At 49.3% G+C, this 20,732-nt stretch overlaps 2 protein-coding genes across 3 annotated transcripts in view; one reads left to right on the top strand and one right to left on the bottom strand.

Moving 5' to 3' along the window:
• Nucleotides 1-1,827: 1,827 nt before the first annotated feature.
• arfgap2 (ADP ribosylation factor GTPase activating protein 2) lies at nucleotides 1,828-11,821 on the top strand. Of its 2 annotated transcripts, XM_004084246.4 has the most exons (16): nucleotides 1,842-1,972; nucleotides 5,485-5,603; nucleotides 5,734-5,806; nucleotides 5,884-6,015; nucleotides 6,611-6,691; nucleotides 7,849-7,948; nucleotides 8,174-8,230; nucleotides 9,524-9,576; nucleotides 9,742-9,878; nucleotides 9,946-10,077; nucleotides 10,152-10,280; nucleotides 10,358-10,510; nucleotides 10,580-10,706; nucleotides 10,778-10,865; nucleotides 10,944-11,068; nucleotides 11,133-11,821. In XM_004084246.4, exons 1-16 carry the CDS (start codon nucleotides 1,901-1,903, stop codon nucleotides 11,151-11,153), a joined length of 1,599 nt encoding a protein of 532 aa, XP_004084294.1. In that variant the 5' UTR covers nucleotides 1,842-1,900; the 3' UTR covers nucleotides 11,154-11,821. The 2 variants fall into 2 exon arrangements, with proteins under 2 accessions (XP_020555321.1, XP_004084294.1); XM_020699662.1 differs by lacking the exon at nucleotides 6,611-6,691 and having other exon boundaries at nucleotides 1,828-1,972.
• Nucleotides 11,767-20,732, bottom strand: part of pex16 (peroxisomal biogenesis factor 16) — a 24,965-nt gene continuing 15,999 nt past the window's right edge. Inside the window, exons 3-11 of the mRNA XM_023951281.1 lie at nucleotides 17,103-17,179; nucleotides 16,818-16,951; nucleotides 16,002-16,102; nucleotides 15,727-15,801; nucleotides 13,872-14,015; nucleotides 13,411-13,483; nucleotides 13,071-13,190; nucleotides 12,618-12,682; nucleotides 11,767-12,079 (exon numbers count right to left, since the gene is read on the bottom strand). Of these exons, the coding sequence (XP_023807049.1) occupies nucleotides 12,021-12,079; nucleotides 12,618-12,682; nucleotides 13,071-13,190; nucleotides 13,411-13,483; nucleotides 13,872-14,015; nucleotides 15,727-15,801; nucleotides 16,002-16,102; nucleotides 16,818-16,951; nucleotides 17,103-17,179 (848 nt within the window). The 3' untranslated portion in view covers nucleotides 11,767-12,020. The remainder of the gene's footprint in view (nucleotides 12,080-12,617; nucleotides 12,683-13,070; nucleotides 13,191-13,410; nucleotides 13,484-13,871; nucleotides 14,016-15,726; nucleotides 15,802-16,001; nucleotides 16,103-16,817; nucleotides 16,952-17,102; nucleotides 17,180-20,732) is intronic.

Below are 20,732 nucleotides of genomic sequence, written 5' to 3'. Positions count from 1 at the left end.
GGGGAGGATGATAGACTTGGTCCAGCACGGACAGTAATAAACAGGGCTGGACGTCACTTTAAAAAAAACGATTCCACCCACTTTCACTTTAGAAGTTAACTATTTAAATACTGTACATCTGCAATTCCATTACTTTTTAGTGAACATCCTTCTCCCCAAATTTCTACCTAAAATCAATTTGATTTGGCTGTGAGACAGTTTTCACACAAGTATTGATAAACACCAAACAAAGGTGGGACTTCTAATAATTAAAATGTTTTATTTCACACACAGAAACACTGAACTGAAAAAAACTGAAAGCAGATCTGGAGTTCTAAAAGTCTGTCAAAGGAAATGGATTCATGAATTGATGAAAGCTCAAAACATCAGTTTGATCTCAATCAGTCTGCTTTTTTAAAACAAATCCTGAACCTTAAACCTAAGATAGTTATTAAGTGAGTTAATGTAACGTATCATTGTCCCAAAGTCTTGTTTTTCAGTAACATGTTGCGTAAGACAGTCAACCCTTTTTAGGCGCTGGTCTGTTGGGTGACATTACCACTAACTGTGGTACCAAACTTCTGCAGGTTGTGAGGTGAATATGGTCCATCGTGATGCAGGATTTCTCTTTTATATTCACACTTTACCAGCTTGAAAAGGATCCAAATGAATCAATTCCTGCTTAGCGGCTGTTTTTCTAGGCACAGCTTCAAACAGTTTTCTAAACAAAGGTTTCAAAGTATGGATGGCATTAAGGTGTGCCAAACACCGGCAATCAACTCTTCAGGTTTTCTCTTTTGTTGGTCAGTTTCTGTTGTTAGTGACAGTTTGTTGTGACTGATTATGTGTAAAGAAAATTTAAAAAACGCTAAACTTTACATAAAAAAATGCAGATACCACATCAGGTGTTCATTATTTATCTGCTTCTTCAAATCTTCTAGCTGGAAAATATCATCTGATCACACAGACAAAATGCAGCAGCGAGGCTTTTAACAGGAACCACCAACACTCATATTTCTCCTGTTTAATCCTTTTTACAGTGGTTACCCATTAATTTTAGAACTGATTCTTACATTTGATTCCAGATTGTCAGAGCTCTTAATGGTCATATTTCCCATCTGTTTGTACCGCATGTCTCTAGTCGCCCCTTCGGTCCTCTGCTTTGAACACATTAAAGTCACAAAGACTCATTACAAAACTCCAGGTGACCTTGTGGAACGTCCCGCCCCTATCGCTTCACCCACAGACTATGTCCAGTTTTTTAAGAATCAGATGCTTCTTTTTAAAATATATCTTGTTATATCTTTTTATGTGTTTCTCCATCATTTGCTGTTTATCTGTAAAGCACTTTGGGATTTTATCTGTGAGAGGTGCCGTACAAATAAAGTTTACTTACTAATTTACATGTGTTGCTGCATGAAATTGATAACAATAATGACAATGATAATGAAAATGACAATGATGAATTAAAAAAAAAAAAAAAAAAAAAAAAAAAAAAAGAAAATGACAATGATGACAACCTGTGTTCATTTTTAGGTTAAAAAAAGCAACAGCAAAAAAAAAAGTAAACTTCCATTGTATAGCCTCATTTGTAGTATAGACTAAGTCTAATAGTGGTACACCTAAAAAGACTACTTGTTGCCATGGGTTGACTTAAGTCGTCAATCCTAAACCCATTTCAACCATCCAAAGCAATCACACCTGAGGCTAACATGCATGTGTTTGCATGTTTGTATAAGAGCAAAGGGTAAAGTTGTGGTATTGTTTGGCTAAGAAAGTCTAACTGAATCTAAAATGGAGAAGGACTGCGGCCATAAAACATGTCCGAGTGGAAGAGACGGCTGTGTTCGCTTTTTCCTGAAGTTTGGGCGCGCGGTGTTCCGTAGGCGCGTCAGCACACACCAATCGTCAGAGTGGCAAGATGGCTACCGAACCAAATAAGACCGAAATTCTTACCATTTTCAAGCGATTAAGGTCGATTCCCACAAACAAGGTAACCGTACACGACGCTAACACTTGTTTTGTGTGACTTTGTCTGCTTGTGCGGCGCTCGCGGTGGTTTGTTTGACATTTCCGGGTAGGAAACATTAGCTCGATGCTAGTAGCTGTTTTTTCAGATCGTAGTCCGGCCTGGCCTGGCCCGGCCCGGCCCTGCTCTGCTGTTCCACGACCGCTGAGCTGGCTACCATTGCCTGCTTATCCCTGAGCTAAAGGCTTCTAGCCTGAGAGTAAAGCAATAATAACGTACAGCCACGTCAACCGTTCACGTCTACGGCAAGCTAGCCGGTTAGCAAGAGCGGCTTCAGTTCAGGCTGCCGCCGTGGATTTAGCTGAAGCTGTACAGTTAAATGAGTCATTGATGTTTCCAGCTGTCAGTTTGATGAGTATGATTCTCAGAATTAATCACCTGTTGTGGGTTTAGTGACGTGTGCTGGAAAGAAAACTTAGCCTAGTTTTTAACTTTGACATGTTTATTTTTTTTTTGGAGAACAAAGACTGAACTATTTGATGTCGCTCCCTAAATGTTAGTTTTTAACGGGAACTCTGTAGACGTTGGTTCTTGGTGTGCATCTAATCAAGGTTACATTCCTGATGCTGTTATGGAACGATGGCGCTTTCACTTTCTTCTCTCTTCATGCAGACATTTCTGTACTGAATGTCAGAAGTTTATATCCTGGAAAGAAGTGGAATTCTTTCAGGTTTTACTCAGTTTTAACGTTTTGTTTTGGACTTTAAAGACACACAGTTACTCCGAAAAAGGCTGTAAACCAGAAAACACTCAGTGAAATTCTCTCACTGTAGTTTTTTTCTTCTTATAAAAGCCAAGATGGAAAGTTAAGTCCCTGTGACCAGTTATATGAAGCTACACATGCATTTATAAAGGTGGAGATGAATTTTACTCATATTTATGACCTCAATGACATCTATGGTTAGACACAGACGGGAATCAAACCCCCACCAGCAGGCTGTTCTTGTCCTGAACTGCAATCAATCAGCTTGATTGAACTGTGATGTCATGAATGAGTCAACATTGGTGTCTGACATCAGCTGAAGTTCACTAAAGATATTATGAACAAAAGGTTTTAATCATGGGAACAAAAAGAAAAGAATTTGACTGTTCAATGCAGTCAAACTCACAGTAAATGTGAACCTTTCCATCCATTCAAAATGAGTTCAATCATTCCAAAAACTACAAGTCCCTGACCAACAGGAAGATAGGAAACCAAACCAAACCGATGGAAGGAAATGAGTCAGGGAGCAGAAAAACCCAGTTACTAATCATCATTTGTGAAAACGGAGAGACGACAGGAACTTTTCTGGTTTGCTTTCGTTTATGAAAAGCTGTAAGTGGGTCATGGATTTAAAAATGAAGAACTTAAGTAGCTGGTGTTCCTTGATGCCATGTCAGCTGAATAGTTTCTGAATGATTGAGGACATTCCACAGCTGCTTTTTCACACTTACAGGAAGTTGAATCGATTCTTAAATAGCTTCAGACATGCGGACTGACGGGATGCAGACCGGCTGCTGGCGTGGTTTTCCCCGCTGACGGTTGAACTCAACCTGTTCATGCTAGACTCAGGTGTTTGCCCTCAGCTGAATGCCGTGAAGCCCCTTGGTGTTAATAGAACCTTTGAGTGGGTCTATGGCGGTGAATTTGTTGTTCAGACAGAGGCGTCCTTTTGTGTCCACTCAGCAGCTGCTCCCAGCATGCACTGGGGGGCCGTGGTCACTGAGCCGCTCCACTGCAGCAAATGCTGCAAATGTGGGGGGGGGACTGTTGGTGTGTAGGAAGCCTGACCTCATTTCCCATCATCCCTTTGTTAACACGCTTTCCTGCTAGCTTACAGCCCCTCACACCCCAACCCAACGTTAGCGATGCAACAAAAACAGCAGCAACATCAGATCCATCCATCCGCCCAGTTCTGATCCAGATTCCAGCTCAGACCAGGAAAACAAAAACCTTCATGGATCTGTTGGTCTGCAGGTGGAGGATCAGAAAGGGGCGGAGCTGGGAGTTTGTGCCCCGCCCACCGTAGCACCTACATCACTTCTACAAGTTTTTTTTAAACTGAATTTTTCCATCTGCTCCTTATTTACAACAATTTTACCAAAGGAATACTCAGAAATACTCAGAAATGCAGTTTTACCCTTAATTTTCTTTATATACGTCTTCCATCATCAGAAAAATGCTGCAGGAACTAAAAGAACCAGAACCAAGCTTTTGTTTGGAGTGGGTTTTTTACGGTCTCATACGCCAAAATGCCACCGCGGTCACCTCCTGCCAGTTTGTCAGTGAATTCAGCAGGAGGTGCGGCGGCATTAGTGTTACAGTTTAAGGAAGAGTTCACATTGAATGCTGACCGGACGGCGTTTGACACGGGGCAGTGGCTGCCCGGGGACATGTGGTGCAGTGGCAGGTGGGGGGCAGGAAGGCAGATAATTGACTGATGGGAGGGTGTCCAAGTTGAGGCTGAACCTTTCTCCTTGTTTTCAGAGGAGCTCACGTAAATCGGGCGGGCACAACCCGTGATATTTGCATCTGAAACAAGAAGGATGAACTCGTTTGAAACTGTAACTTTGGTATAATTGTGTGTAATTCTGTTCTGTGTGCTGAGAATGTGAGCCATTGCTCAAGCTCGCAGGGACCGTTGCCCCGGTCAATGTCTGATCAGAGACGCTGCCGGCCGCCGATCCGGCCGCCCCCCCCGTAGCTTCATATTGACCCGACATTGAACCTGGACGCCCCTGCTGCTGTCACCTGATTTAGGAATGACGTCCTCCCCGCCCGTCTACAGATGTGATTTTACAGAATGAAACAAAGATTTATGTAAATGTGGAAAAACTGAACGCATTCTGTACCGGAGACACGGCACAGCAGAGCCAATCAGCTCACAGAACACCATGCAGCAGTTAAGAAAGCGTGAACAGCTGTGCTGATTGAATGAACCGGCGAACGGCGAGACGAGGGAACTCTCACCGTTTTCCTTGCTGTGATGACAGACTGGAGGGACGCATTCTGCATCTGAAATGCTTCCATCGTCATCTAGAACTCCCCCTTCTGTCATAAACAATCCTGACATTTTCTACAGTGTTCACCGGTGCCTCACTTAAGTGCAGGACTGGGAAATCAGGGTTCGATTCCCAGGGGGTGTGATGAGCTTCATGCAGTGTGGGTTCTTGGGCCAGACCCTTCGAGTGTGTGCCGGTCCCCATAAAATAAGAGGGCATCTGGCACAAATGAAGGGCAATGACAGGTGAACAAGCTTCCACCTGAGCAGATCAGGTTACCTGACAGAGAAACACCTGAAGGCACCGGATTCACAGAAACAGAAATCTACTTCTATTTCATGAAGCAAATTCCTATCATGTTATGTCAAATCTTCTGGGTTCACATCATGTTGTTTGTGGTAGTTACTATAGTTACTACGTTGGAAGGTCCTGGCCGGTCCAGTTGCCATGGTGATGTCATCTGTGACTTGACCCGATTGGGTGTTTGGTTTCAGGCGTGTTTCGACTGCGCTGCCAAAAACCCCAGCTGGGCCAGCATTTCACACGGCGTGTTCCTGTGCATCGACTGCTCTGGAATCCACCGCTCGCTGGGAGTTCACCTCAGCTTCATCAGGTGATGCATCATCATCATCATCATCATTGAGAGGTGTGAGGGTGTTGTGGGGACGGTGCACACCCCAACCCTTTCAGTGATCAGATCTCGTCCCGTCTTGACCTGCTGCCTCCCGTCTTCTTCTCCTCAGATCAACGGAGTTGGACTCCAACTGGAACTGGTTCCAGCTGCGATGCATGCAGGTTGGAGGGAACGCTAACGCAGTGAGTTGGTGGTTTTCTGGCTGCTCCATTGCTTGTATGTTTGTACGGGTCGTCTGATTTTTCTCCTTTTCCGTCAGACGGCTTTCTTCCGCCAGCATGGCTGCTCCACAAAGGACACCAACGCCAAGTACAACAGCCGCGCGGCCCAGATGTACAGGGAGAAGATCCGGCAGCTGGCGAACGCTGCTCTGTCCAAGTACGGAACAGAGGTGAGCCTGAGTGGCGAGCGTTGGTTGATGATCACACCCTCACTAACCCTAAAAGCCTCCAGCTTCACCTCCGTGACCTTTGACCTGCACGAGTCCGAGCAGGAAAAACATACCATAACTTCCAGCAGCTCTGGTCACGTCTGCACATTGACACTGAAACAGTGTGACTGCAGCTGTAACAGAAACGGCTCATCAGAGTGTGAAAGCAGGTGTTAAACGGTCTAACTGGGTTTTCTGCGTCAAATACTGGATTTCTACAACTCTGACTAATAGAATCCTAAACCGAGCAAAGCCCCATGTCGCTGTGGAATATACCATTTTCCTACCAAAGGGATGTTTTTATGAGGACCTGCAGTCCACCTCCTTCCAAACAGCCCTGTGGAGTGAAAGATGAAGATGATTTTCTACAGATTCTGTCCTCCGTGATGGAGAAGCTCATGTCAGCGTTCAGCTCACAGATGGAGGCCGTCCCACACAGCCACTGTCAGAGGCTTTCAGCTCAAAGGGCAAAGTTCTCTTTAGAGTCAGATATCAACCTGTTCTGACACATGATCACATGATTACTGTTGTTTAATGAGTCTGCTCTCCTCTGCAGCTGTGGATCGATTCTCCTGCAGGAGGACCCCCCCCGACTCCCGACAAGAGAGACTCAGACTTTTTCGCCGAGCACACGCAGGTTTCTGCACGTTTCATAAAGTCACTTAGTTTACTGTTAAATCCAGGCGTAGCTTTACATTTCTGAATGTTCCTGCAGATTAGTCTGGGTTTGGGATTAGATCTGCCTCGTCTAACGCTGGAAACGCTGGGAAACTGTAATTCCACTTTAAACTGTTTCAGTCTGCTGGTCCTGCAGCCGACACTCACTTCAGTGGAGACCCAATCTCTGATTATCGAGGTTTCATTTATAGAAACCAATCTGTGATGTTATATCCTGATAGAGAAGAAGAGAGAGTTTGGAATGTCCACAAAGAGGTCTTTTTCCATGACGGCTCAGTCTTTGGTCTTTACAGAGGAAACCTTTACCACTGCAGTGCTGCACGGAGGTGGGACTGTCATAACGAGAACCATTTGGGATGAAAACAAATGCTTGAATCAGAGCATCGCGGCCTGACGTCAACATTTCTGAACGCTGAGCCTTCAGGCACAAAGAGGAGTGAGAGTGAAGCCAGTTATCCATGACCCACTTTCCTTCTGCATCAGAGCAGCAGAGGATGATGGGATACCACAGCCTCATCCGTAACAGCTGTTGTCTACAGCGCAGACATGCTGAACACAACATGGCAGCATTGCAGGAACCGCTCCGAACTAAACGAGTTTAATCAAAAGAAGAACCGGTTCTTGTGTGATCGTAGCCGGATCTCTGATTCAGGGTCAGAGTAGCCGATCGGTTAAAGGTTCCTCCTCAGCCAAGGACTGTCGAGTCTTTAGTGTGGGAATGTCATGAAGAAGGTTTCATCTGCTAACATGATCATGGCGTTATATTCATGGTTTTAGGCATGTAAGAGGCAAACACAGCAATCATGCAGGTGGAATTATGGGTAAAGGAACAGCAGCAGCCGTGTCTGAAGACGCTCTGACCGTGAAATGCTTTAGTGGACGTAGACGTATTTTCCTGTTACTGTTACCCCCCCACCGTCACAGCATTGACACTTTGACAGCAGGATGAGGCGGTCCTCAGAGCTTTGAAGCTCTAGAACAGCAGCAGCGGAGCAGCGAGCGGCTCTGGGTGGATTCCTGCTGGATCCTCTCTGCTGCAGAGGGGTTGTCTCCTTAATCCCACCTTCAAGCTTGGAGCCAAGCAGACTGATGGGAAGAAGCTTCTGTCTTTTTCAGGCTGACTGGAACATAGCGCCCCCTGCTGAGAAAGAGCAGAACGGAGGAGCCCCCACCCCCCAGCTGCTGGACGCGTCGTCCAAATCCCAGGATGATGGACGTAAGAGTCATGAAGCTTTCACAGCATCACGTCTTTCTGAAATTCTCCAACACTTAAACAAGGAGAACTCTGCAGAAATCTCTACTGAAAGCCTGATTCTGTTCAAACGATGCAGACAAACTTCCACAGCCTGCATGCTCTAAAGACCATTTCAGTCCTTTCCACTGTCAGTCACAGATGAGCAGACCTCAGAGTCCTGAAGATGTCTCTTCTGCTTGTCTGCAGAGCCGGAGGAAGGGCCCAGCATCGAAGGGCTGAGCACATCGCCCAAAGCTTCCCTGGGTGAGAAACGCCGTCAGAGCGCTCGTTGACCGGGGTCAGCGGCTGGACTGAGGTTCCACCCTGAAAGACCCACTCCGGTCATCTGTTTCTGAAGAGTTCCCGGTGCTCTTTCTACTGTGATGCAGCGTTTAGCCAGAATCAGAAACCTGTTTACTTCAGTGGTTTACAGCTGACTGATCACTTCTCCCCGTTTTGAGCCGTCTGGACCAGTTTTCAACCTGTTCTTCTTTATAAAATCAGGCATTGATGTCCAGCTGGTCATTGTTGCCAAATGTCTTCACTAGGTTTGGACTTTATCCGTTCATTCTACCTTTAATCTGCATTTTGTTGTTAGTATCGTCTTTAAAGAACAGCTCCAGATGATTCTCCATAGTCTGCAGACAGTCTGAGCTCAGAGCTAATAAAAGGAAGCAGAACCTAAACCCAAAGTGACCGGCAGCCCCCGACTGTTGGGCTGCAGCGGTTCTGAGAACATGCATGATCGGGTCTCACAGAGCCACAGACTCTGTGGCTCCTTGTCTCATGCAGATGAGGCCTCCATGCGTTTGTCACCAGGGGGGGGCTGGACACCCACAGGTGATGCACGTGTGTGCAGCCGGTGCCCGGGTGCGCAGCCGGTGCCAGGGTGCGCAGCCGGTGCACGCTTCACGTGGCCCCTCCCAACAGCTTGGCTGGGATGGGGGGTGTTTGCTGGTTGGCATGTGTTGTCAGAACGCCGGCTTTGCTCAGCGGCTGCAGCGCCACAGGAAAGGAAACCAGTGATGGGACTGAAACTTGACACCGAGTTGGTACAGGTACCAAAGACTGTAATATTCAGAAACCTTAGGCATCAGCGGCGTGTACAAGGTTCTGGAGAAGAGGCCGTTGTCATGGTGATGAGCGGTGAAGACACATCGACTCCCACAGAGGAAAGCATGAAACGCAGCATCTTGGACACATTCCAGCGCTCTCCTTCATCCTGTTCAGCTTCATCACATGTTCCATGTTTCTAGAAGAAACGGAACGATCTCTGGTTTTGAAACAGCAATTTGAGACTAGAACCTTTTCAGAAGAACCGGTTTGGAATAAAACCCAAACGGTACCCTTCACTAGTTGAAAGGTTCAGACGTTTCTGTGAAGGTCGCAGCCGAAAACGAAGCGCGCTGACCGGACCTCAGAGCGGCAGCTTTTGGAGGAGAACGCTGGAACATGTGGGTTTGAACAGAGGTCAGACGCTGAGCGTCAGCAGCTTGATGACGGTTTGATGCTTTCAGACTTCCTGTTGACGGTGTTCACAGAACTCTTGTCTTGCAGATGTGAAGTCCTCCATCATTGGAAAGAAGAAGCCCATGGCTGCCAAGAAAGGGGTGAGTGTCACATGACTAATGCCCCACCCTTCACAGGTTTGCAGGCATGACGGTGCAGAATCTGCCGGGCCCCCATGTAGACTCTGCTCATGGTCGGATGTGGTATTCAGAGAAGCATCCCTCAGAACGGGTCCAGCTAACGCCCCTCCCTCCCCCCCCCAACAGCTGGGGGCAAAGAAGGGTCTGGGCGCCCAGAAGGTGAGCAGTAAGAGCTTCTCTGAGGTGGAGAAGCAGGCTCAGGTGGCGGAGAAGCTGAGGGAGGAGCAGGCCGCCGTGGCCAAGAAACAAGCCGAGGAGTCCATGTAAGACATCCTCCCGGCGTCCGTCCTCGGAGCGCTTTCTCCTCCTGACGCTCCGTCTCTGCTGCAGAGTCACCTCCATGCGCCTGGCCTACAAAGAGCTGGAGATCGACCGCAAAATGGAGGACAGGAAGCTCCAGAACCTGGAGGGGAAGAAGAGGGAGCAGGCGGAGCGGCTGGGCATGGGCTTCGGCAACAGGAGGTAGGTTCTGGCCCGTTTTGGAGCCGGCAGCAGGACGGGCTGAGTGTAGTCAGGGGTGTGGCCTCTGCTTTCAGCGCCGTGTCTCACTCCGTGACATCAGAGATGCAGGTGATTGAGCAGGAAACGCCTGTTGGAGCCAAGTCCTCCTCTCGCTCCAAACTGGACATGTTCGATGAGCCGGGCTTCACCTCCGGACCCCCAAAGTATGTCGGATGACAGCAGAACCTCCTGAACGGAGGTCCGGACCTCAGAGCCGCAGTCACGCCTGTCTTCTGCTCAGATACAAGGACAACCCGTTCACGGTGGGAGACGCCTTCGGATCGCGGTGGGACTCTGAGGGAGGGACGGCCTCGTTCGCCGCCTCCTGGGCCCTGGAGAAGGAGGAGCCCAAAGAGGAGGTCACCATTTCAAGTGTTCAGCCCGTTGGAGAGAGGTACCTCAGCCGTGACCCGGCCCGCTGCTCTCCGGACCGCTCGGTTCTGATGTCTGCGCTCTGTTCCAGGCTTCCCAGCCGGAGAAAAGCCGAGGCGTCCGCTCCTGGGTCAGAGTCCAGCAAGGCCCGGCAGAAGTTTGCCAACGCCAAGGCCATCTCCTCAGACATGTTCTTTGGTCGTGAGAGCAGCGCTGAGGTGAGGAGCTGCAGGGAGGTCCGGTCCGGCCCGGCCGCCTCTGCTGCTCGCTGACTCTGTGTTCTCTGCAGTATGAGGCCAAAACCCGGCTGGAGAGTCTGTCTGGCAGCACCTCCATCAGCTCCGCCGACCTGTTTGGAGAAGACGGCGAGCAGAAAGGTGAGCTGTTCTGATGGGAAAAACAAGGGGGCCCCTTTGTGCTGACACTCTTCCTCCTGCTCCTCCTCCTCCTGTCAGGGAGGACGTCCGGCTACGACGGCGTGCTCCCCGCAGGGCCAGACATGGCTCAGTTCAAACAAGGGGTGAAAACCGTGGCGGGGAAGATGGCTGTCCTGGCGAACGGCGTGATGAACACCATCCAGGTGAGACTGCAGACGCTCCGGTTCCCTGACGGCTGCCGTTTGCTCAAAGGCGCCTCTTTTTCAGGATCGCTACGGCTCCTACTGAGTGGCAGCCCCCCCAGAGGGAGGACACGCCCCCAGGCCATCCACCGGCCTCCTGATTGGCCCGCGTGTACTGGAGGGAAGAGCAGCATCGGATCCAGGAGCAGACTCCTCCCTCGTCAGACTGAACTTTATTTTCCTAAGTGAAACCATCAGAGGACAAAACCAAACTTCTGCTGGGACGTCCCGTTGGTCTGAGATTTTCAAGATGAGTGAGGTCCTTCTAGGTTCTCTTCTTCAGAACTCTGTGTTGATTTGGACTCCTGCATCAGCGGTTCAGCGGTGACGTTCAGAACACCAGCTCATGTGGATTCAAACCCGGCTCCTGTGATGAGAACCGATGGCTCCCTGTCGGCCCATCGGACGCTGAAACCGCTTCACTGGCCTGGTAGGAACTGGCTTCAGTGTGTCCCTGAATAAAACCACCCCCCCCCCCCCTTCAGAACCACAAGAAAGTTTGACCCACAGTCCCAATTTAGGAATTGGTCCACCAGAACCATCCCAAAACAGCTGTCCGCCATGAAAACATGTCTCCAGCATGTTCAGACCGCCCCCTCCCTGGTAATGGCAGACCTGATGAGGTCTGACCCCCCCAGAAAGCCTCCAGCAAGCAGAGCCCAACAATGAAAGTATTTATTTGTAGGCTACAAAAATAAATGGATTCAGAACTCAGTTTGTGTTCTTCACTCTTTGACCATCCTCTGCTGTGGTTTGGCGTCTCGCATCGCCGCCACTAAAGTCCAAATCCGAGCGGCGGTCTGCATGATGTAGACCAGACTCCACCCACAGAGCAGCCAGCCTCCAGGTCTGGAGGACTCCCAGATCCAGGTTCTGCCCACGTCCAGATGAAGCTGACGGTCTGCAGCGCCGCTCAGCCCCAGTTGTAGAAGTAGATCTTCTGCCAGGTGGGGAGGTAATCCATCAGAGGACCTGCAGGAACAGCAGCCACACGGGGGGGGGGGGGTCATGCTCTGCAGCAGTCCACAGGTCGCTGCTCAACAGGATGCTCTGCAGTAGTGAAGGCCAGCCACCATTGTCCCATTTAACAGCAATGATGGCTGGCCTTCACCCCCCAGCAAAGACTGAGAGCTGCTGCAAACGTTTCTGGATGCAGATAAAAAACGGAGCCAACCGTCATTCACAGGTATAAAGACTGAACCCCCTGTGTTATCCTAGGCACCTTAACGTTGGGAGTTGGGTCATCTAGACCCACTAGACAGTGGGGTCATCTAGACCCACTAGACAGTGGGGTCATCCAGACCCACTAGACAGTGCTCTGAACCTTTTTTCTTCAATGATTTGTGATCTTCACTGGTGTCCATGGATTACATGAAATCTTTCCACCTTTATCCACCTTTGTCATGGTAGGAAGAACATGTCAATGGAAGGGGGGGGGGGTCATCTAGGATAGCATGAGGGTTACTAGCTCTGCAAAAGTTCATGCTCATAAATGACTCGTGGTACTCACGTGCAACAAGTCCAATTCCTGGAACATGTTCAGCCAGAAGTCTGAGCAGGAAGAGAATCTTCTCCCTGCAGGAGAAGGAACAGAGTTAAGAAGCCCCCCCCCCCACGTCCAGGTGGAGCCAGACCCCAAACCAAGATTCTGGGTTATGTCTTTAAATGTAGAAACTATGCTTCACACATCACTGCAGCTAAAACCCCCCTGACTACCAGAAAAAAGACTCATGCTTTGATTTGTCACCACACTTCCCAGAGCCCCGCCCCCTTCACATTAGCTATGCAGGCGTTCTCTGGGCCCCAAAGGCCTTCATGCAGTGGTTGGTCTTCAGGTGTAGAAATGTCCCACAGAGGACGCCGTAACACTGCTGGTAGTCAGGAGGCTGTGCCTTTAGGATGGGGGTCATGTGGGGGAATCCCTGTATGTCAGGCTGAGAACCGTTCTGGAGGTGACACTCACTGGGAGTATTGGTCATAGAAGGGGGAGCGCAGCAGATAGTACAGCAGCAGGAAAGCCCGCCTCCTCATCTCGGCCTTCTCCCATCGGTTCTGAAACTTCACGTCGCTCAGGACGCCGAAGCTGCAGAGGCAAGCACCACGTCAGCTCGCCATGGCATCAAGACGGCAGGACTGTGCGCCGTCTTTCTGCTGCAGAGAGCTCAGTTCAACAGAAAGAAGAACAGAGGGAGACCCGCTGCTCACAGAGATTCAGAGCTCCGCCCCTTTAGCCACGCACGGCTTTTAGTAGAAGCCAGGAATCCACCCCCCCTCAAAAACTGACGGGGGAACGCGGCCTTTACCTGGACAGCTCCAGGAACCCGGACAGGAACCACGGCTTCCAGGACCGTGCCCCGCACAACCCCAGGCAGAGCACTGCAGGCCAGGTAGGGGGCGGGGTTTAAGGAAAACGCCAAGTCAACAAAACGTCAACATTCTGAAGGGGAGCAGGAGTCACTGCTGAGGAGGAGGACGACGGGGCGGGGTTTGGACAGGAAATGAAAGAAAAGTGTGCCATGCCCCCCCCATCACCAACAGGAGCTGAAAGCCCCTGTAATCCAGGAAGTGACTGCTGTTGGAGGAACACGGGGCCCTCTGGTGGCTGGAAGCAGCATTACAATGACTGAGGTCATCGTCTCTCTGCCCCTGACAGCAGCAGCAGCAGCTCCTCCTCCTCCTCCTCCTCCTCCTCCTCCTCCTCCCCCTCCTCCTCCTCCTCCTCCTCCTCCTCCTCCTCATGTTGCTGCTGCAGGAGAAAGGATACGGTGCACCAGCGGCCGCCCGATGAACACGCACTCTGCAACCGTCTCTAGGAGGCCAAGAGGAGTTGGGCTGCAGCTCTGTGTTGAGCTGCTTCTCCTTTTCGGGGTGGGTGCTCCCCACAGCTGAGGCGTCTGCAGGGGGGGGGCTGTCCCGTCACCGGGAGGAGAAGGAACAGAAGATGCTTAGATGAATAGGAGCCTAACGACGGCTCCTGGACTTCTTCAGAGCAGCAGTCTCTACCATCATGGACACAACAGACAACACCGCGTCCAAGCCTCTCCCTCTAACGGCGTCCGGGGATCGAACACATCCAGGAAAGCTGTTCCAGTCAGTCATTCACAGGTCAGCTGTCAATCACTCGTCCAACCCCACACCTTCTGAGCCCCGACCATTTTCTAAACCCACCTAATCCCTTTCAGGGTCAGTTAGCTGCTCCACCCAGAGACACACAACCACGCACAACTACGCACAACCACACACAACCACGCGCAACCACAAAACTGGGGTAAACAAGGAAAACATGCAAACTCCACCCATCCGGGATTTGAACCACGACCCTCCCACTGTGGGGCCGGAGTGCTAGCCGCTACACCACCTTTCTAAGGGCAGTTTTGCACTCAAATATAAGAAAAGTTGGTGAAACAGTTTTCAACCAAATGTGTGATGGGCTCTGAGGCTGACATACAACCATTGTCTGTATATGAGAACTGGACTGAGTGACTCCTCCCCCCTCGTTCCAAACAGGAAGTGGCTCCATGAAACCAAAATCCCACAGATGTCTATAGAGAACTAAACCTCTGTTCCTCAGTCCTTCTATTGGTCAGAAGAACCGTTCTGGATCTGATACTTTTGAAATACTTTTCTGTAGTTCAAGTTATTTGAGGTATAAACTGACCAATCGGATGTCTCAGTAAAAGTAGGTGGAGCCTGCTGGCCCCAACATTCAGAACATTTGACAGATTTCATGTAACCGCTGTCGAGTGGCAGGGGCGTGGCCTTCCAACAAGCTCAGTCCTGACTGGTGAGAGCGGTTGCCATAGAAACAATGACTCAGACTGACTTGGACCAATCACAGCTCACTGACGATTTCTGGCTCCAACATGGCGGCGTCCGCATGTGAAAACACAACCTTTTTGGTTGGAGTTAGAAGTGAAGCGTTTTCTACAGATGATGTCACTCAGTCCAGTTCGTACGTACAGTCCATGGTTCAAACCATTGGAGCTAAAGCGCCTCACAGTGCGACCACTAGGGGGCCGGTTCCAAAGCCCCCCCAATACAAAACCATCCAATCTGACATCAGAAAGAAGAAGCTGCATGTTTTCTGGTACTTTTAGTAACTACCACAGATTTGTTGTTGTCCGCTTTTTCCTTAACCGTCCAATCCTGAGCTCTCTAGAGCTACATGAGGACAAACACGCTTAGAAACGATTCATGATGTCATCGCGCGTCAACATGGCTGCAGCGCTGAACGGGTCAGGACCACCGGCGATGTCACCACAGACGCGTGACCCCGGCTGACCTTTACTCAAAACCACGGCGGATGAAATACTGACCAAAGATTGCTCCGCCCACCTCAGCTCTGCTCCAAAAAGGGCTGATTACAGGTACTAACACAGAGGGGGGGTTGATAGAGACCCCTATAGGTCCACTCACCCCCCCTTAAAGAAACATGCCCCCCTTTTCACTAATGAGAACCAAATCCCATTAACGTTTGACTTCCGGTTCACGTTTGGGTCACGCCAACACTGAATGGACCTGATGGTGGAGCTCGCCGCCTTGTGGCCAGATGGTGAACTGCTCTGGCTCCAGTTGCTCCTCCTGGAGCTGCAGCTCCTGCAGACTTCCTCAGGACTCACCGCTGCTGAGGGGTCTGATGACACGGCCCGACCTCCGACCCACAAAGCCGGCGTCCTCCTGCTGCCCGCCGTCATCTGTGGACATGGATGCCATCTCATTAGAGGTTCTGGAAACCAGAACCCGCCCTAGACCAGCCCAACATTCATCCATCAAGAAGATCCTGATGTCCATCCGTTGAAGACGCCGACGGCGAGGGCTCAGAAGGCCCGGCAGGTTCAGACTAACGTTTAGAACAGGAAGGTTTGAATCCCTGAGCTGGGAGAAAGGAACCGACCTTCACCGACACACTCTGCGCCTCTGTCCAGGGGAACTATGGGGGGAGACGTCTGCAGGCCAGACTTGTACAGCAGGAGCAGAACCAGCCGGAGCGCCGCCCTGCAGACGACAGACAGGAAGTGTTAGTGCTCCAACAGGAAGCAGAGGCTGGACGCGTCCGACAACAACATTCTTTCATGTTGTGGACAAAAAGACAAACATCCAGTAAAGAACAGTAAAGAACCATCTTCTGGGTCCAAACAAGGATTTCTTTCAACTTCCACAATTAGCAAACTAAAAAGTCATCAACTGTTTGAAACTTTTACTATTAAGATCAGAGGTTGGTTACACCTGCTGTTGGTTGGAGCCACCAGGTCAGCTTTTATTTTGAAAGTACCACCAAAAGTGAAGATTCAGAATGCCACCTTTCTTTCTCTGGATGATTCTCCTGGACTTTTTCCCCAGAGCCTCCCTTCCTTTGATGTTTTTGCACAAAGAGCTGATCTACTGGGAGGTTTTTAGGAAAATGTGGCTGAAAAACATGAAGCTGGACCGAAAGGCTTCATTCCTGAGGGAAGGAGGACACGTTGGACACGCCCCCTAAGGCTGTTCCAGGTCTCTAGGCTAAACTGCTGTTTCTGTCCTCAGACTGAACAATGTTACGCTGGACTAAACGGGGCGTGGCCTGATGATGTTAAAGCCATCTATTGGTCAGATGGGGAACTGATTTGGCTCCAGGTCATTTCATTTTCAAACCAGCTTCAGGCAGGAAGTGAAACTTTAAAGCTGCTTCATCCAACAACCAGCTGGGAGACGGAGGAGGAGGAGGGCGTACTTCCAGATCTGAATGAGTCCGATCACCAGCCAGCGGCCCACTTCCCCCCACAGCTTACAGGCCCCCATCTCCAGGAAAACCTCCACGTACTCCAGAACCGACAGCCAAGTCAGGATCCTCTGCTGGGACACGGACTGCAGGAGGACGGTCGGGTCATGTGAGGAAAGCAGCAGAAGGTACACGTTCACATGCATGTGGCTGCAGCACACGGCTCTGAATCATGGCGTCACGCGGTTTCAAGTCAGGAAGGATGACGGCATTTTCCTGGACAGAGAAGAGGCTCACCGCGGGCAGAGACCGGCCAAGGCCTTTCCGCAGGATGCTGTCATTGAACAGAACCAGGAGGTTGGAGGTGGAGTAGACTGGAAGAAGGAGCATGGAGGTCAGTCTGCACCTACGGTGCCTGGATGGATGAAGCATCCATCATCCATCCATCCATCATCCTTCATCCATCCATCCATCATCCTTCATCCATTCATCCATCATCATTCATCCATCCATCATCCTTCATCCATTCATCCATCCTTCATCCATCCATCATCCATCCATCCATCCATCATCCATCCATCATCCATCCTTCATCCATCCATCCATCATCCTTCATCCATTCATCCATCATCATTCATCCATCCATCCATCATCCATCATCCATTCATCCATCCTTCATCCATCCATCATCCATCCATCCATCCATCATCCATCCATCATCCTTCATCCTTCATCCATCCATGCATCCATCCATGCATCCATCCATGCATCCATCCACCCATCCATCCATCATCCTTCATCCATCCATCCATCCATCCCTCCATCATCCATCCTTCATCCATCCATCATCCATCCATCCATCCATCATCCATCCATCCATCCATCCATCCATCCATCCATCCATCATCCATCCATCATCCTTCATCCATTCATCCATCCATCCATCATCCATCCATCCATCCCTCCATCATCCATCCTTCATCCATCCATCCATCCTTCATCCATTCATCCATCATCCATCCATCCATCATCCATCCATCATCCTTCATCCATCCATCCATCATCCATCCATGCATCCATCCATGCATCCATCCACCCATCCATCCATCATCCTTCATCCATCCATCATCCTTCATCCATCCATCATCCATCCATCATCCTTCATCCATCCATCATCCATCCATCATCCTTCATCCATCCATCCATCATCCATCCATCCATCATCCTTCATCCATCCATCCATCCATCATCCATCCATGCATCCATCCTTCATCCATCCATCATCCATCCATCCTTCACCCATCCATCATCCAACCTTCATCCTTCATCCATCATCCATCCATCCATCCATGCATCCATCCATCCATCATCCTTCATCATCCATCATCCATCCATCATCCTTCATCCATTCATCCATCATCCATCCATCCATCCATCATCCATCCATCCTTCACCCATCCATCATCCATCCATCATCCTTCATCATCCATCATCCATCATCCTTCATCCATCCATCCAACCATCATCCATCCATCATCCTTCATCATCCATCCATCATCCATCATCCATCCATCCATCCATCATCCATCCATCCTTCACCCATCCATCATCCAACCTTCATCCTTCATCTATCATCCATCCATCCATCATCCATCCATCCTTCACCCATCCATCATCCATCCATCATCCTTCATCATCCATCATCCTTCATCATCCATCATCCATCCATGCATCCATCCATGCATCCATCCATCCATCATCCTTCATCATCCATCATCCATCCGTCATCCTTCATCCATCCATCCATCCATCCATCATCCATCCATCCTTCACCCATCCATCATCCATCCATCATCCTTCATCATCCATCATCCTTCATCCATCCATCCATCATCCATCCATCATCCATCCATCCATCATCCATCCATCCTTCACCCATCCATCATCCAACCTTCATCCTTCATCTATCATCCATCCATCCATCATCCATCCATCCATCCTTCACCCATCCATCATCCATCCATCATCCTTCATCATCCATCATCCATCATCCTTCATCCATCCATCCATCATCCATCCATCCATCATCCATCCATGCATCCATCCATCATCCATCCATCATCCATCCATCCATCATCCATCATCCTTCATCCATTCATCCATCATCATTCATCCATCCATCCATCATCCATCCATCATCCATCCATCATCATTCATCCATCCATCATCCATCATCCTTCATCCATTCATCCATTCATCCATCACCATTCATCCATCCATCCATCATCCTTCATCCATTCATCCATCATCATTCATCCATCCATCATCATTCATCCATCCATCATCCATCATCCATTCATCCATCATCCATCATCCATCCATCCATCATCCTTCATCCATCATCCTTCATCCATCCATCATCCATCCATCATCCATCCATCATCCTTCATCCATCCATCCATCATCCATCCCTCCATCATCCATCCATCATCCATCCATCATCCTTCCATTCATCCATCCATCCATCATCCTTCATCCATTCATCCATCATCATTCATCCATCCATCATCATTCATCCATCCATCCATCCCTCCATCATCCATCATCCATCCATCCATCATCCTTCATCCATCATCCTTCATCCATCCATCATCCATCCATCATCCATCCATCATCCTTCATCCATCCATCTATCATCCATAATCCATCCATCATCCATCCATCCATCATCCTTCATCCATGCATCCATCCATGCATCCATCCTCCATCCATCATCCATCCATGCATCCAGCCATGTATCATCCATCCATGCATCCATCCATCCTTCATCCAACCATTCATCCATCCAACCATCCATCCATCCATCCATCCAACCATCCATCCAACCATCCATCCATGTATCCATCCATCAATCCATCCATCCATCCATCCATCCATCCAACCATCCATCCATCATCCATCCATCATCCTTCATCCATCCATCCTCCATCCATCATCCATCCATGCATCCAGCCATGTATCATCCATCCATGCATCCATCCATCCTTCATCCATCCATCCATCCATCATCCATCCATCAATCATCCATCTATCATCCATCCATCCACCATCCATCCATCATCCATCCATCATCATCCATCATCCATCCATGCATCCATGCATCCATCCATCATCCTTCATCCATCTATCATCCATCCATCCATCATCCTTCATCCATCCATCATCCATCCATCATCCATCCATCATCCATCTATCATCCATCCACCATCCATCCATCATCCATCCATTCATCATCCATCCCTCCATCATCCATCATCCATCTGTCATCCATCCATCCATCATCCATCCATCATCCATCCCTCCATCATACATCCATCCATCATACATCAATCATCATCAATCCATCATCATCCATCCATCATCCATCCCTCCATCATCCATCATCAATCCCTCCATCCATCTATCATCCATCCATCATCCATCCATCCATCCATCCTCCTTCATCCATCCATCCATCCATCATCCATCCATCCATCATCCAACTTTCATCCTTCACCCATCCCTCCATCATCCAACTTTCATCCTTCACCCATCCATCCATCATCCAACTTTCATCCATCCATCATCCATCCATCCATCCATCCATCCATCCATCATCCATCCATGCATCCAGCCATCTATCATCCAGCCATCTATCATCCAGCCATCCATCATCCATAATCCATCCATCCATCATCCTTCATCCATCCATCCATGCATCCATCATCCATCCATGCATCCAGCCATGTATCATCCATCCATCCATCCATCATCCTTCATCCATCCATCATCCATCCATCCATCATCCTTCATCCATCCATGCATCCATCCATCATCAATCCATCATCCATCCATCCATCATCCATCCATCATCCATCCACCCATCCA

The sequence above is a fragment of the Oryzias latipes genome, chromosome 3 (assembly GCF_002234675.1).
Source record: "Oryzias latipes chromosome 3, ASM223467v1".
In the NCBI taxonomy this organism is placed as follows: domain Eukaryota; kingdom Metazoa; phylum Chordata; class Actinopteri; order Beloniformes; family Adrianichthyidae; genus Oryzias; species Oryzias latipes.
Note: the sequence above shows the minus strand (reverse complement) of the source record. Positions and strands in the feature narration are given on the sequence as shown.